The 15620-nt window shown below is 51.2% G+C and overlaps 1 protein-coding gene across 1 annotated transcript in view; it reads right to left on the bottom strand.

Annotated features, from left to right (window-relative positions):
- Nucleotides 1-12790, bottom strand: part of CROCC2 (ciliary rootlet coiled-coil, rootletin family member 2) — a 78738-nt gene extending 65948 nt beyond the window's left edge. Inside the window, exons 1-3 of the mRNA XM_019543058.1 lie at nucleotides 12749-12790; nucleotides 12008-12158; nucleotides 11292-11437 (exon numbers count right to left, since the gene is read on the bottom strand). Coding sequence (XP_019398603.1) covers nucleotides 11292-11437; nucleotides 12008-12158; nucleotides 12749-12790 — 339 coding nt within the window. The remainder of the gene's footprint in view (nucleotides 1-11291; nucleotides 11438-12007; nucleotides 12159-12748) is intronic.
- Nucleotides 12791-15620: the final 2830 nt, after the last annotated feature.

Here is a 15620-nt window from a genome sequence, read left to right on the forward strand (position 1 = left end):
CTACTGGCCTGCCACAGATGCTAAAGGAGGGTGGGAGCACATGAGATGACTATAGGCTGCAGCCAAACTGATTTCATCGATTTCATAGACATCAGGGTTGGAAGGGACCTTGTGAGATCATTGGGTCCAGCCCCGAGTCAGCTGGGGTCAGATCACCTCAGCAAATTAAGCATCCAAGCATTTCTTAAAGGTAACCAGAGTAGGTGCTTGAGCCACCCCTGGGGGGAGTCTATTCCAGATTCTGAAGACTTGGACAGTAAAGAAGTTTTTCCTTATGTCTAAAATGGTCTTCCAGCATTTTGTGACCGTTAAACCTTGTCTTCCCTTGGAGTGCCCTGGTGAACAGATGTTCTCCCAGTTCCTGGTGCACACCCCTTATATACTTAAAGACTGCCACCAAGTCACCCCTGAGCCTTCACTTCTCCAGGCTGAAGAGTCCCATGCCTCTCAGCCTCTCCTCATAAGGCCTGTTCTCTTGATCTCTAATGGTGCACGTGGCTCTCCTCTTGACTTTCTCAAGCTGATCTGAGTAGGAGAGGCTGGGAAGCAGCAGCCCTGTGCTTAGCATGGCCAATGGCTCTGACTCCTGGCTCTGTCCCCTGCCTTGTACTCAGCCATGACAGTACTTCCTGCACAGGTAATAACAAGCCTGTGTACACAGGATCTCAAAAATTACCTGAAACCTTGGATGTTTGCCTCCCTACTTTTCAGCCTGATGCTCTGGCCTGGGAGACAGGGCATTAGGGTGAAGGAGCCAAGAAGATGTAGGTCTGTGGAGGAAGGTGTCTGCCTTTTGCTCTTCCCCCAACCTGTTCTCTTCCAAACTAGCCACTCTTCCTCTCTGTCTCCTCTGTCTCTTGGGCAGTGGTTTGGTAGCACTGCATCTGTGCAGACCCTGTTCAATGCTCCAGTTGAGTCCCCTGGGGGGAGCCCACATACCTGGGTGACTCTATTCCCTGCCCTCCTGCAGCAGGAGGGAAAACCCCAGATATGCTGGCACCAGCTCCTCCTGGAGTCCCCTTTCTGGATGGAACTGGAGCACAGCTTCATTCCTGCTGGCTTCCACTGAGGGCAAGGGTCGGACTAATGGGGCCACGACCAGATAAGCGTACATTCAGCGAAAGGAAGGACATGCTGCTGTTCAGATGGATGTAGTAGGCAAAGCACAGTGCCAGTGACAACAATTCCTACCCTAGTGATAGTGCTTCTCGCCTAGAGATCTCCAGGACCCTTCTCCCTGGTATCTGTTTTCTACTAAAAATGAAAAAGTATGGCTATGTCCATATCATGCATGGTAGAGTGTGACCTTAAGAGGCTTGTCTAAGACCAAGCACCAAGTGAGTGGCTGAGCTGAGAAGTCTCTTGGAATGTGTCCAGTCTGAATGCCACATGCTGTTTAACCACAGAGAATCCACGTACCTGCTCATCCACTTCAATACAAATGCAGAGTCATTAATTGTGGGTTTTCCTGCCTGGCCAGCTCATTGGGGGATCCCCAGAAGAAGATCTATGCATGTGGCCAGAGCAAAATCACTGTTCCTTGCTGATGTGTTAGCAAAACTTTAGACAGAAAGATGCAACATTCCCTTAATGGCAAGGTGCTGCATGAGGAAGGACCTCCAGCAAAATGCACCACACAGTGAAGGTGTAGGGGACCCAAGAGAAGCCATGATCTTGCACAAAATATTTTCAATGGAATTCCAGTTCTGGCAACACCACCAACCCAACATGGCTCTGGATGCTGTGTAAATTAATGCTTTCATGGCTTATTCCTCCCCCTCATCCCATCCCCTCACAAATTTCTAACCCCATGGACCGTATCTTTCACAACCCTGAAGTCGTTATTGCTAATGCTGAAAAGCCTTGCAAACAGACTCCAGGGGGTAACTCACAGTCTTTTATCAGCTAGTTAAGTTCCATCATGGGAATGCCAATAGCAACCTGCTGGGATATCCCATGGAATAGAAAAACCTTGCTTCTGGGAACCTATAAATGCTCTGCAGTTTGCACAGAATCATTAATGGACTGAGTGCTTCTTTGCTATTAGTTATCAGGACATTCAGCCTGTTAAAAACCTTCAGCCAACAGTGTCCCATATCACTTTGCACATATGATAATCAGGGATCCCGGTTTTCTCTGCTAAAAAAATCCCCAATTTTCGGATTAAAAAAAGTAACACAAAATCCACATTTTTCTGTGATCAAAATGAAACGCCACTAATACATAGATATAGAGTGGTGTTTCATTTTGATCATGGGAAAATGTGGATTTTGGGTTACTTTTTTAAATAAAAAAACTCGGGATTTTTTTTTTTTTTATCAGAGAAAGCCAGGATCCCTGATGATCAGTCCCAGGGAGTTCAATGGTACCACTCATGGGCATGAAGTCATCTCCTGTCCTGAAGGGTAGGTCTTCCCTGTAGAGTTAACTCAGGTGATCAGTACCCAGCTGGGAGCAGCTGGATTGTCCTTGCTTGAGTCTGAGTAGCCGCACTGTACTGCAAAGCCAGACCAGAGGTACCGTGTTCCCCCTGAGGTACTGTTCTCCTGTGTACATTGCTAGGACTTCTTGGAGCATATTGCATAGTCCTCTGTACTGCCAGAAGGGACCACTCTGTAATTCCTTCCCAATGAATTGTGTAAGAACTTTGAGAGACAGGACGAATTATGAGAAGGCAAGGGAGGTCTGAGAGTACTTGAGTGAATTAACTTAAGCCGTCATTGCATGACGGGCTTGTGACCAGACTGAAAAATGTGGCTTCCAGCATCTAACATACATTTCCAACTGAGACATGCTGAAAGCATCACTGAAATCAGATGAGAGAGTTTTGTGGGTCTGGGAGTTGGGGCAACACTGGAATGAGAGCTCAACTTGGTCCTGAAGATATCCTTTTTGTTTTTGCAGGGTCTGCTATGTGCATAGCACTGGTGCTGTACAGATGCTGAGGAGCTTGGGATCTATTGATACACATTAATTTTTACCATGGTAGCATCTAAAGGCCCCAAGTGGAGCAAGAGGTGCTGTACAGAGAACAGAATGAGACCTCCCTGTTCCCCAGAGCTTACAATTTAAGTATGTTTGAGAGTCTACAGGCAGACCCAAGTAGGCAGAGAGACAAGAAGAACAGCAGGAAACAATCCTGGTCTAGTATAGTGTCGCCACAGAGTCATATTTTAATTTGTTCTTTAAATTGTTGCAGGGCATCTTTGCTGTAATAGCAGTTTCTGCGCTTTTCCCAGCTCAGCAGTGGGAGACTTCTCTGCATGCAATGTACTTTACAGCTCCGAGCCTGGCTCATAAAGCATAGTAACCTGATTATAAGGTTCATTTGGCTCCTATTTTCACTGAACCTTGTTATAAACATCCTCCCCCTTTGATAACAGCCCTCTGCTTGTGCCAGGAAGATCCCCTGAATCTGGGGAGAAGGCTCCAAGACAGACGGAGACATTTATTATCACAAAGAGAGTCCAGGAGAGTGGTAAGTGCTTTCGGCATCAAAGAATTTGGATTTTTCTTTTTTTAGAGATGTGCCTGGGGGTTCTGAGAGATTCACAGAGAATACTTTGATGTCATAGGGCTGCCCACAGAGCAAGGGTGGGAGAATCAGGCTCTCCACAAATCGCCTTTTTTAAAATTCATGCTTGAATGTGATGTATGTGTAATGCTGATGAAATAGTGCTAGCTAGAGACAGGCACCATGCAGACATACAGGGCTGGCTGTGTCCATATGGTTCAGTCAGCCCACCCCCACCTAGACAGGTCATGTCCCTGCCAGCCCAGCTCCGCTTCCTTATGTGGAGAACGGGCCCAACTTCCCAAACAATGGAGCCCCCATGGCATCCAGTGAATGCCATGGGGGCATTCTCCTGGGTAAGGCCCTGCTGGGTGCTCTCTCCAGAAGCAGAGAACTTTGCACCTGAAGCAAGGAACTCACTATGATAATATTGTCTGTGCATCACTAGAGAAAGTAGGGAGACAGACAGAAAGACCTGGGTTGGGCTAGGAGAATCTAAGATGCTTCTGTCCTATTCCTGGAAATGAAGAGGAAGGTCAGTCTAGCAGAGCTGGTAGTGAAATACTAGCTGGGATAAGGCTAGACTTCACAAGCTTTGCTTCAACTATTAAACAAAATGGTTCATGTGAAGGAGGGTGCTGGTCACTACTGCTGGTCACAGACTTCTGAGGAGAAGCAGAGCAAGCATCTGAAATGGGCTCCAAGAGACAGGTACATATGGGGTCATGTGCCTGTGCTTTAGAATGGTGAGATTCCTTCTGGAGACAAGTGTGGGCAAGAGGCGGATGTCCCAAGGAAGTGATCTCAGAGAAAGCTGGGAGGGGAGAGGTGTCATCCACCTCTCAGCCATGATGGTGCCACTGAATTACTACTATTTAAAACTGGCACAGTCATTCCGTAGCTGAGATTGGGCCCTCATTGTGCTGGGTACTACAGATGCAACATAATAGTCTGAATAGGTAAGGCAGGAAGGAAGTATCAGATGTTTTACAGAGGGGGAGCTGAGGTGGAACTGAGCAGGCAAATAAACTGTCTACAGTCACACAGGAAGTCTGTAACAGAGTTGGTCACTGAACCCAGGCCTGCTGACTTCTGGTCCAGAACCTCATCCTCTGGACCTTCCTTTGTCTCAGCTGGGTTTCTGCGCACCTATTAATGGTGACCTGCCTGCATTGTGAACTCCATCAAACAGCACTGAGCTCCTGTAAAAATGGATCTATTGAAAGAGAGAGGAAGGCACAGAGGTAGGGAGGCCAGAACAATGAGGGCTGGGTGCCTACCCCCCAGGCTTCTCTAAAAATCCTAACTGGGATATGGAAGACACTTCCAGATTTTTTACAAGGCCCATGTGATGCCTGGGCCCTCCAAAACAAAGGCTGCAAATATCTTCTGAGCCTAAGAGCTTATGAAAAGATCTCCAGCACATTCCCCTCTTGACATCTTCTCTCCCTCTGGTGCCCTGCTCAATCCATCCCATTGACCCCATTTCCACTAGCAGCCATCACCTGAGCTGTGAGCAGAGTGCTGGCCAGACAGAGAGCAGGGCTCACAGGTCTGCTTAGGGAACTCCCCAGACAGGACAGTTCCAGGTCAGTCAGGCCAATGCCTCTCTGTGCCTGCCAGGCAGTCGGGTGGAAGAGGGTGTTAAGGCAGGAGGGCTCTTTGAAGTTACAATTACTTCTGCTCTTCTTGATGGGAATCTTTGTCTTTGAAGGAATGTCCCAGTACTTGGACAACAAAACACCCATCAGGAAACTCCTCCTCTCGGGACAGAAGCAGGGCAGCCGTGCACCATGGCTGGCTGCACCTGTGTACTCCAGAAAGTGACCAGCCGCCTGTGAAAACTGGGCTAACATCCAGCTTGCTCTAGCACACCTGATGAGACATCAAGGGACCTCCTGGAAAGCCATAATCCCCTGACCTTTGCAAACCATGACACAACTTCTGGCAGTCCCTTAGCCTGCCCTCTGCTCATGGGAGTAGAGGGCACCATTGCTGCAGGAGAAATGGATGTGCATCTGCTCCCCCTTGTCTTCTCTTACTTCTCCTTCCTCCTTCCTTGAATGGGGACACTATGCTGATTTACACCACCTGGGTTCTGGCCCAAGGATTCCAATTAACACCAACTGGGGATTGTGTCCAGAGGCCTTTTCACACCTGAGGCAAACACAGATGTGAGCTCTCAGAATCCCAGCTGCCCCTTACCCTCCTGATGGTGCATCAGAGATGATATTCAGGTAAATGCAGTGATTTAGAAGGTACACTTGGCCTCCAAAACAACCTAGCTTGCTTTAGGTTATACACCACCAAAAACCCCCCCAACAACTCAGTCCTTGGAGCAGAAATCGAAGAGCAATGGTCTTAAGTTGCAGCAAGGGAAGGTTAGGTTACATATTAGGAAGAATTTTCTCACTAGTAGTGTAGTAAAACACTGGAACAGGTTACCCAAAGAGGCAGTGGAAGCTCCATCCTTGGAAATGTTCAAGATCCAGCTAGACAAAACTTGGGCTGGGATGATCTAGTTGGGGATGGTACTGCTTTGAGCAGGGGCTTGGACTAGATGATCTCCTGAGGGGCCTCCCAACCCTAACTTTCTATGATTCTAAGTCCTTCTGTAAGAGGGGCAGCATGAATGTGAATAAAAAAACAGGCACATGAGTCCATGTTAGTACCCTGGGGGCTCACAGCAGCATGAAGGGTGGGAAACAATGGAGTGGAGTCCATGGTGAATCTTCACTGGGCCCTTCTCCCTGGTGTCTCTGTCTTCTACTGAAAATGCCAAGTCCAAGAGTTAAAGCAAAGGCATTCAATGGACAGCAGATCTCAGGAAATCAAAGAAACCCCACCTCTTGTGACTGGCTAGTTCTGGGGAAGGTCTTGTTAAGGCTGGGAAGGAGACAGCTTCTGAGCATGGGGTAATTCAAACAGGATGTCAATGAATTGGAGAGTGTTTGGAGAAGAGTCATAAGAATGATTAAAGGGTTGGAAAGCATGCCTTACAGGGAGAGGTTCCAGGAGTGCAGTTCGTTCCGCTTAAGTGAAGTGACTTCACCATAGAACACAAGCACTTATGCGGGAAAGGAAACTTCAGTGATGGTCCTTCTAGTCTAGCAGACAAATGTAAAACATGATTCAATGGTTGGAAGCTGAGGAAATGTAAATTCAGATTAGAAATAAGGTGCACATTTTTAACAGTGAGGGCAATTAACCACTGCCTTCATTAGCTTAGCAAGGAGCTGTAGTGGATTCTCCATCCCTAGCAATTTTTAAACCAGGATTGCATGTTTCCCTATAAGACATTCTCTAGAAAAGTGGTTTTCAACCTACGGTCCACAGACCCCTGGGGGGTCCACAGACTATATCTAAGGGGTCTGTGAAATATGCCTATGATCAATCAAAAGAATATGAATACCCACATTTACAATTCAAAGGGGGTCTGCACCTCCATTCAAAATTTTTTACAGGTCCACAAATGACAAAAGGTAGAAAACTGCTGCTCTAGCGTGAATCTAGAGAGAGGTGCTATGTGGGAGGACAGACGAGCTAGTCCCACTGGGCTTCTCTTCTAGGAATATAGAACTAGATAGAGGGTTTCCTGAAAAGAACAATTCCAGATTCACAGCAGGTTAATACACCTGATCCAGACACTTCTGGCTTCTTATCTCAAATGTTCCCAAACTAAAGCCACAACCCAAGACAGAGAGCAAAAGAAGCCTCAGCCACAGGTAACCCTCCAGGTGGCAGCAGAGGTTGCAGGGCAGCCTGGGCTTGCCCCCTGCTCTGTCAAAACTCAGGGTCCCATGCCAGGTGGTCAGGTGTGCCCAGGGTACCATCATCATCATCATGGCATAGTTGGTTGCGCACCCCTTGGTCCCTGCAAACAGCCCTGCAAAACTTGGGGGGGGGGTGGAGGCGAGGAGAAAGAGCGCTGGCTCCAGAGTGCCTCCCCGGATAGGTCCCCTGCAGGCAAGGCAGGAGCATGGGCAGGTCCATGTCCCAGTTGTCTGGGAGCCCCACTCCCCTTGAGCCCAGGCACCACGGGCAAGGCAGCAGCACAGGCTGGCCTACGGGAGAAGAGGGGGGCAGTGTGGTCTGGAGCCCATGTAGTAAATGCTGCCAGAAGACTGCCTCTCCCAGCCTGGGAAGGGGGTGGGGGAGGCAGGTTGTAGGTGGCCAGCACCCAGCGACCTGCTGGCCCCAGGGGAGTGAGCAGGGATGAGGGCGGTGGGGAGGGTGCTCAGCCAGCAGCCACCTGGGCCCAGGCCTGCCAGACTGACTTACCATCGTCCCTGGGCACAGGTGCAGGTATGAACCCTGACCTGAGGCTGAGCACCACACAGCCCCTGTTACAGAGCATCTTATCTCAAAAAAGTTGCAAACTCACAAACAGCTTCTTTCTCATGGCTCTGCAGGCCCTGCAGCTATATTCAGGGGAGAGGCCACCATTAGCAGCTGGGATGCAGCCTCAGGGTCACCATCACCCACAGCTGGGGCCCTGGGGATGCACCAGGTACGCAGGAGGAGAACCCAGGATTGGATCCTCCTCCTGGGGTGGCTGGTGACGGCCATGAAGGACCAGCAGGCAGACATGGCAGGTGGACATGGCAGGCAGAGGATTTTACCCACGAGGACACGTGGGACTGGCGTGGAGACTGGGCAGACCAGAAGTTCAGAGCACAGCTACTGACCCTGGAGCAAAAGAGCATGGGGGCCCTGTAGGAGCAGGGTGCAGTCATAGACAGGGCAGTGCAGGCAATGGAGGAGGACTGCTGGGTGCTGGACACCATCCTGGCCCTAGCTGTTGCCTTTGTACCACTCACTGCCCTGCCCCCAAACCTAGCCCCACCTGCCGCCTGGCAACCGCCCAGCACCCAGCCCTCTCATGGGCCTGAGTGGAGGTCCAGCACTACCTCCATCAGCTAGGAGCTCCTGCTCCAGCCCCTGGCTTGGGTCTTCTGCCACTCAGGCCCCCTGCCTGGGTCCAGCCCTGCTGCTCATCCCAGCTCCACATGGTGTGAAGCAGAAGCTGCTTGCAGTGTGGCCAGGACCACGTGCTGGGCCTGGTCACCAGCTGCCAGAAGGGGAGCCACCGTCACCCCTGGGTGAACCCCCACCTGCCAGACTCGCTATGGCATGTGCACCTACAGCAGCATGGAAAGAGGCCAGGGTGCTGGCCACCTGTCCCTGGGCTTCACCCCCTAGACACCCCCACCCTATGGCCGCCTCAAGGATGGCACACAGACACACCAACTTGTAATTAGTTTGCACAGGGGAGAGGGTGTTTTATTGTTGGTGGGTGGGGTGGGTGGTGGAGGGGCTCTGGTGTTGGGGAGGGAGGGGGGTCTGTTTGTTGTAAGGGCAATGAAATGTTTTTCTGAAGACTCTCTGCGGTGAACATGGTGTTGGGGGCAGGTGGTGGGGCAGGGGTCCATATGTGCCTGTCTAGGCAGGCTACAGTGAGGAGTGCAGGAGGAGGTGGTCAGCCAATGCATCTTGCACCCAATGCCCTGGTCCTTGGGCACGGGTGTGTGGCTCTCCTGGGGCCTTGGGGTTAAGGTTAGGGCCACTGCTGTTGCTCCTGTTGCAGCTGATGCCCCCACGGTGAGGCCATGCCTCCTCCGAACCTGAACTCACAAAAGAGCTCCCCCCAGGCCTCGCTGATGTTATGCAGCATGCAGGCTACGATAATGACTTGGGGATATTGTCCTCAGTGAACTTGAGGTGGGTCATGAGGGTGCACTAGTGTCCCTTGCGTCAGCTGAAGCTGCACTCCACCACCTCGTGGGTCTAGCCCAGGCACCAGTTTAAATGGGCCTAGGGGGGTCCAGCTGGCTGGTATAGAGCTGTCTGGGCCAGAGGAGAAGCAGGTAGGTGGGGTTCCCAGTGAGAAGGGGCCAGACCACCACAGCACCCAGCTGTAGGCCCGGTACTCCCAGCACAAAGTGGCTGCTAGGTACCAGGGTTGGCAAGGTGCAGTTTCAAAACACATGGGCACTGCCCGCCCAGCCAGTACTCATGCTGGTGAAGGCACTAGGTTGGTCAACGATGGCCTGGAGCACAATGGAGTGAAAACTCTCCAGGATGGCCTCCCCGGCAGTGGCCTTGCTCATGCCAAAAGGAAGGCTCATGCAGCAAAGGCTGGTGGGCGTGGCCAGCTTCAGCAGGGTGATGGTCAGCCAGGTGTCCATGGGGACGGGCAGCTGCAGGTTGGTGTCCTGCTGCTCCAGGTGTGGGCAGAGCTGCTCCAGAAGGTCCCAGGTGGCCCGGGTCATCCTGAACGCCTCCAGCCACTGCTCATCATCTTAGGTATGCTGGACAATGTGCAGCCACCAGTCCTGCAGGCTGGATTCTTGGCTGGTCCGGCAGGCCCACAGGAATCAGGGCTGGAGGGCCAGGGCAGCCCTGGCAGTGGCATCCTGGAGTGCATCAACAGCACCCCTGCTGGAGTCCTACCAGCAGTATGGTGGCAGCTGCGTAGAGGCAGCAGCCCTGGGATGGTGCGGTGAGGCTGACCAGGTGGGTGCTGCACATGAGGAAGCTGGCAGGGCCCAGATGGCCATAAGCCCACCAGCATGGTGGGCCAGCAAGGCCAGCACAGTGGCCAGCAAAAGCCTGGGGCACAGGGGCAGAGGCTGAAGCAGCCATGGCACAGGGATGTAGAGGATGCGGTGCAAGAGCTTCTGTGAGCTGCCCCCATGTTGTGGATGCTGCTCGTGGCCAGAAATGCAGCTGGCCAGGGAGCAGGGTGTGAGGTTGGCTTTTAAAGATGGCCTCCAGCCACAGGTAGCTGTGGCCAGAGCCTCTGGCTCCCCATTGTGGCAGCAGGGTACTGTTTGCAGGGCCCCAGAAAGTGGGAGCAGTTTGCTGCTGGGAGCAGCAAATCTTCTCCCACATCCCTGCACATGTAGTTGCCTGTCTGGGAGTGTTTACTTGCAAGTAGTTTACTCACAAATAAACTGATCCTGCATCAAATACATGTGTAGACATAGCCACAGTGTCATGGGACCAGTCAGCATTGAGCTCATTTATTAAAGTCACTCTTGGTGTTGACTTGCCCTCCCTGTGATTGCCCTATGAGAATGGTGCTGCCCACAAGCACCCTCAGGGCCACTCATTGACTCCACAGCCCTGGCCAGAGCTTTCCGTTCTCTGCCAGCAACTACCCCTGCTACCCCCATCCCACCCTCCTCCACAGCAGGGAGTGGCTGTCTCCACTTCTCTCAGGATGATGGAATACATTTCTGCTAGGATAAGGGGGGGATGATAAATTCCCCTGAAGGGCTAGAATCAGTGTGTCAGGAAACCAGGCCAAGTGCATACATTTTTTCCTCAAGCTCTTTCACTCTATACCTTTGTCCCAGTTTCAGCAAGAATGCCTGCACCAGTCCATCCACAGAGCAGAGCACCAAGGGGACCTGACTGACTATGGGGCGCTGAAAGAACTAAGAAGCCATCATATGACCTGATTCTCTCCAGAGGCAAGTGGCCAAGGGGCTGTTTATACATAAGAGTGGGGTCTGGTGTGTACCCAGGTGGTTCCACTGGCAGAACCACCTGGGTACACACCAGGTATACCCAGGTTATGTGCAACCAACACTTGGTCCTGCCAGGAAATCATCTCATGCCTCTTGTTTTGTGTCCCTCCCCCTGGATGTCCATCCACACCCAAGACATGCTGTGCAAGAACACCAAAATGGAAAGCCCAACCCCAGAGGCCCACTAGCTCTCTCAGCAGAGACTACACCATGCCTGAAAGCATCCAATGCTCTGTGCTCACCCGTTCACTGACAGCATGGTGCTTGCTTGCCAGCTCATCCCTCTCTGCCCGTGTATGCGCCAGCAGGTCTTCAAGGCGGGAGAGCTCCCTCTGCAGCAGTCGGTTTTCTTCTTGCATGTTGGCCAATGAGGTTGTCTCCCACGCAGCTGGAAGGGGCGAGAGCAGGATGGCTGAGCAGCAGGACACACTGCAGGTGCAGCGGGTCACAGGGAGAACTGGCAGAGAAGTCAGCTCACAGGAGAGGAAGGAGGCTTCATGAACCAACTACTGATCTGGCATTCTGGAGGTCTAGATTTACTTCCCAGCCATGCCACAGACTCCCCATGTACCCTCGGAGAAGTCATGTCATTTCTCTATGCCTCAGCTCCTCAACTGTGAAATGGGGGTAATAATCCCATTTTGTCTATTTAGACTAAACTCTTTGAGGCAGTGACTTCTTACGGCACCTACCACAATGGGGCGCTGCTCTCAGCAATGAGATCAGCTACTGTGCTAATAATGCCACTGATAGCTAGGAAGCTCCAAGGCATGTCAGATTGCTCCTTCCACAGGGAAGGAGGGGAAGGTGTTTTGAATAGCTCCCTAAATAGGCACTATAGCAGCCACTCCTCACCACACTGCAGTGTTGCCTTCCTCCGCACAGCTGCTCAGAACCGCAGTTTTTGCACCCTTCCAGCCCCTCTCCTGGCCTAGGAGAGTGCATTCCCTGGCTGTACCTTGGGATGATTCTTCTGCCAGGCTCTGTGTGATGATCTGCCGGATCCTGGCTGGGACTGGTGTGGGAGCAGCTCGGTCCCCCTCTCCGCGCACAGTCAGAGTCTTGTCCTCCTTGCTGGCCTCTGGGTTCAGAATCGTGTCCTCCAGTTTCTGAAACACAGCTGGATGTTACACCTTTGCTGGACATGGGCCAAGCACTTTCACCCTTGGAGCAGATGTGACTCAAAGCTGACTGCAGAAACCATTAGAGGCCATCATGCTGTTAGTCGTTGCTAGCTAGCACCCCCACCCTGGAGCTGAAAAACCCTCCTACAGTATGCATTCCCGGCTTCTAACACCGCCAGGTATCCCGTATTGGCTGCTACTTATGTGAGATACACTTTTTGGGGAGAAGAAGGGGCAGGGGAGGTGGGGAGCTGCAGCCCAGCTCGTCCTTTCTTCAACAAGTTTGTGCCTTTAAGAGCGTCTTCACCCTTCCCTACCAAGAAAGGAAGCAGCAGCTGCCAATCCACTACAGCTATGGCATGGCTCAGCCACCCTCTACTGGTAGCCAGGACAACCTGGATGAGGAAGATGGCTGTGGACCCAACCCACTGCATGGGGCCAGTCTGGTGCATGGCCCTAGCCCTGCACACTGGATTGGGCCCCAGTCCTGCATGCCAGATTGAGCTCTATGTCCCTGGCCTGCACACCAGATTGGGCCTTGCAGTCCTAGCCCCATGTGCCAGACCAGGCCTTACTTCAGATTGTGCCTCTGGCTTCAGCCCCGTGTGCAGGGCCATTGCATCTGGGCTTCAGGCTTGGAAAGGTCCTAGTGGGGGAGTGGTGGCAACATTAAATGCCACTGCTTTCCCACCACCAAATTTCTGAACCTGTGGGATTCCAGTGGACTGGATGACATGGCTCCATGAGCCAGTGGTTGAGTACCACTGCTGTACATCAACAGCCAGCTGAGGCTGGGGCCCTCAAAGGGCATAGTCTGAGTCCAGCCCATCTTTTTTTCTATTGTGCACCCTCTTCATTACACCTAGGGACTGGCAATGCCTGTGACCCCGGACCTGCGAACCCATGCAAGTCACAAGAAATGGAGGGAAATCTCACTCGATCACTGCTAAAAGCTGGTCCCAGCCCTGGTTAGGGGCTGAACACTGTGCAGTCTGAGACAAGTCAATCAGGACATGCACAGACATCCAACCCTGCATTAGCAATCAGGCTGCAGCACAGCTGCTGTGTTACTCCAACCTGGGAGCAGTAAGGCCAAAGGACCCATTTTGCTGTCCTCACTCACAATGGAGCTGCCCCAGTTCTAAACTATGCAATTTTTACTCAGCCCTGGGGAAGGAGGAGCCTGGGGAGCACCCCACAAAACCAGGGCAGGAATCCCTGGTGGAGGGAATCAAGGGAATCATTAGCCAGGGTACTGTTTACTCTCCACTAGATGGCCAAGAAGCAGCGCCACATGGGATGGGCACAGCCCTGGCTCTAACCATTCACTCACTGCCCAGTTGCTCTCCTAGAAGGAACCTGGGGTACCCAGCCTCTGAGGCCACAACTGGGAACTCTCAGCCACCTCTAGCATTTTTCCCATAGGCTAAACTAACATGCGTGAGCTCCCCTGAGGTAATAACATGGCAAAGGCAGGGCATGTTAGTTTTATCATTAGGTAAACTTGATGAGGTCAACTCTCACCCCCCAGCTAGGGCTGACCTCATCTAGTCTACCTCACAGTACAACTAAAGCCTCTTGTCTTCACAGTGTTCTTACCTCAGAGTATCTCACACACCTTAGTTACCCTGAGGTAAATAATGCCTCAGTCTAACACTGCACACATACACCCATGAGTGCAAGGTGACACAGGAGCAGGTCACAGGGGAAGCATTTAGCAGACATGGGCTTGGGTATGATACAGCTCATGCTCCTAAGGCCCCACAGGCCAGGGTTTAAAATCATTCAGAGCCTAAACAGCTGGATAGAAGAGCACATAGCCATTTGTAAAGCATTTAGGTACCTAATATCTGGCTAGGGAGCCTAGCTGTCTTTTTGGATGCCCAAAGGCCTTTAAAATCTGTATGTACAGGCTGTTGGCCCACTGCCTTGCCTTCACTACAGCTTTTTCTTCGGGGTAACTAAGACATGTAACTTAATTTGAAATCAAAACACAGTGAACACAAAGCACTTTAGTTTCCCTGTGAGGTAAACTAGGCGAGGCCAACCCCTGCTGGCAGTTTAGGGTTGACCTCAGTGGGTTTACCTCACTGCGCAACTCCCATGTCGTGCCTTCGCTGTGTTTTTACATTCCATGGATTGGCTTAGCCCAGAGTTAAAAAATACGAGGGCAGATTGGGAGTTTTCAGTGAAACGTCTTTTCTCCGAACATGCCAACTTCTCAAAACTGAATGTCTCCAAGGGAAAGAGTGGGTTTCAACCGGTTTCGGGGGGGGCTAGAAAAGCAGGATGGGGACAAAGTGTTTAGAGCCCCCAGAACATTTCATTTAGGCCAGTTTCTCAGGGATGTGTTCTGGCTTTCCAGCTTGAAACAAATTTTTCTTACAAAATACAGGCTAATTTTAGTAAAATAATTAAAATAAAAAGATGAGCCCCCAGTTTAAATCAAAACCAAACACTTGGAAATTACAGAAACAAAATGTTTCAGTGGACGCAAAACTTAATCTTTGTCACATTTTTGGCCTGTGAAAAATCTATAGGTTTTTTTGTAATGTTTTGTCCTGATTCAAGATAGGAAAATAGTTTGAAACCAAAATGTTTTCACAAGGCTGGAAAGCTGTTTCTTCTGCATTTGTAAAAGTGACCTAAGGTAAGGCCTCAGGGCAGCTCAATACAGAGGGCTACACCTTGCTCAAGTCTGCAGCATGCCTCCACTTACAGCCACATTCAAGTAAAGGCATGCAGGATCTAGGCAGGACTACTACCCGTGTAAAACTAGGATGGCTCCACAAGCCTGGGAAGAAAGTCAGTACAGGGCCATCGATTCCCATCTCACAGCAAAGCTGCCTGAATCTCACTGATGGTGTTGTAAGAAATGCTTGTCTCCAGTACAAGAGGCAGAGACCCCGGACTCCCTCAAGGAGAATTTATTTCCAATCTCGGGTGTTTGTGCAAAGAGACTGGCTTGCTCAATGGTCACGGATTCCCTGGACCAGCAGAATCATTCAGTCAGGTCTACAGCTTCACCTAGAGAGTCACCAATCTCCAGTGCGATTCTTTTAGCCTTATGCCTCATCCCCATGCAGGCAGGGAACAAGGGAAAACGTGAGAAGAAAAGCAGAGGCCAGATGTGCAAGCAGGAGTGAGTGTGTGGTGTTTGGAGAGCTCTGCTTGGAGTGATGGGTGTGGTTTTAAAGGACATTCAATTATAGCAGAGCTGCCACAGAGAAGTCCCAAAGCTAATTGTGTCTGATGCAGTGCGTGCTTCAGTAAGGGAGCCTGGTTATTCTGGACACCTTCTGCTGATTTCCAGGCATTCACTAGTGTTCGACATGGAAACGGAGAGGAAAGCACAGCTGCCAGGTGGACAGAACCGGGAAGAAGGCGCCACAGTGTTTGCTCCTTACCAAACATCTCTCCAGAAGCTGTAAATCTCCTCCTGACATT

This window comes from Crocodylus porosus, unplaced genomic scaffold (assembly GCF_001723895.1).
Source record: "Crocodylus porosus isolate Cpor-Errol unplaced genomic scaffold, CroPor_comp1, whole genome shotgun sequence".
Classification (NCBI taxonomy): domain Eukaryota; kingdom Metazoa; phylum Chordata; order Crocodylia; family Crocodylidae; genus Crocodylus; species Crocodylus porosus.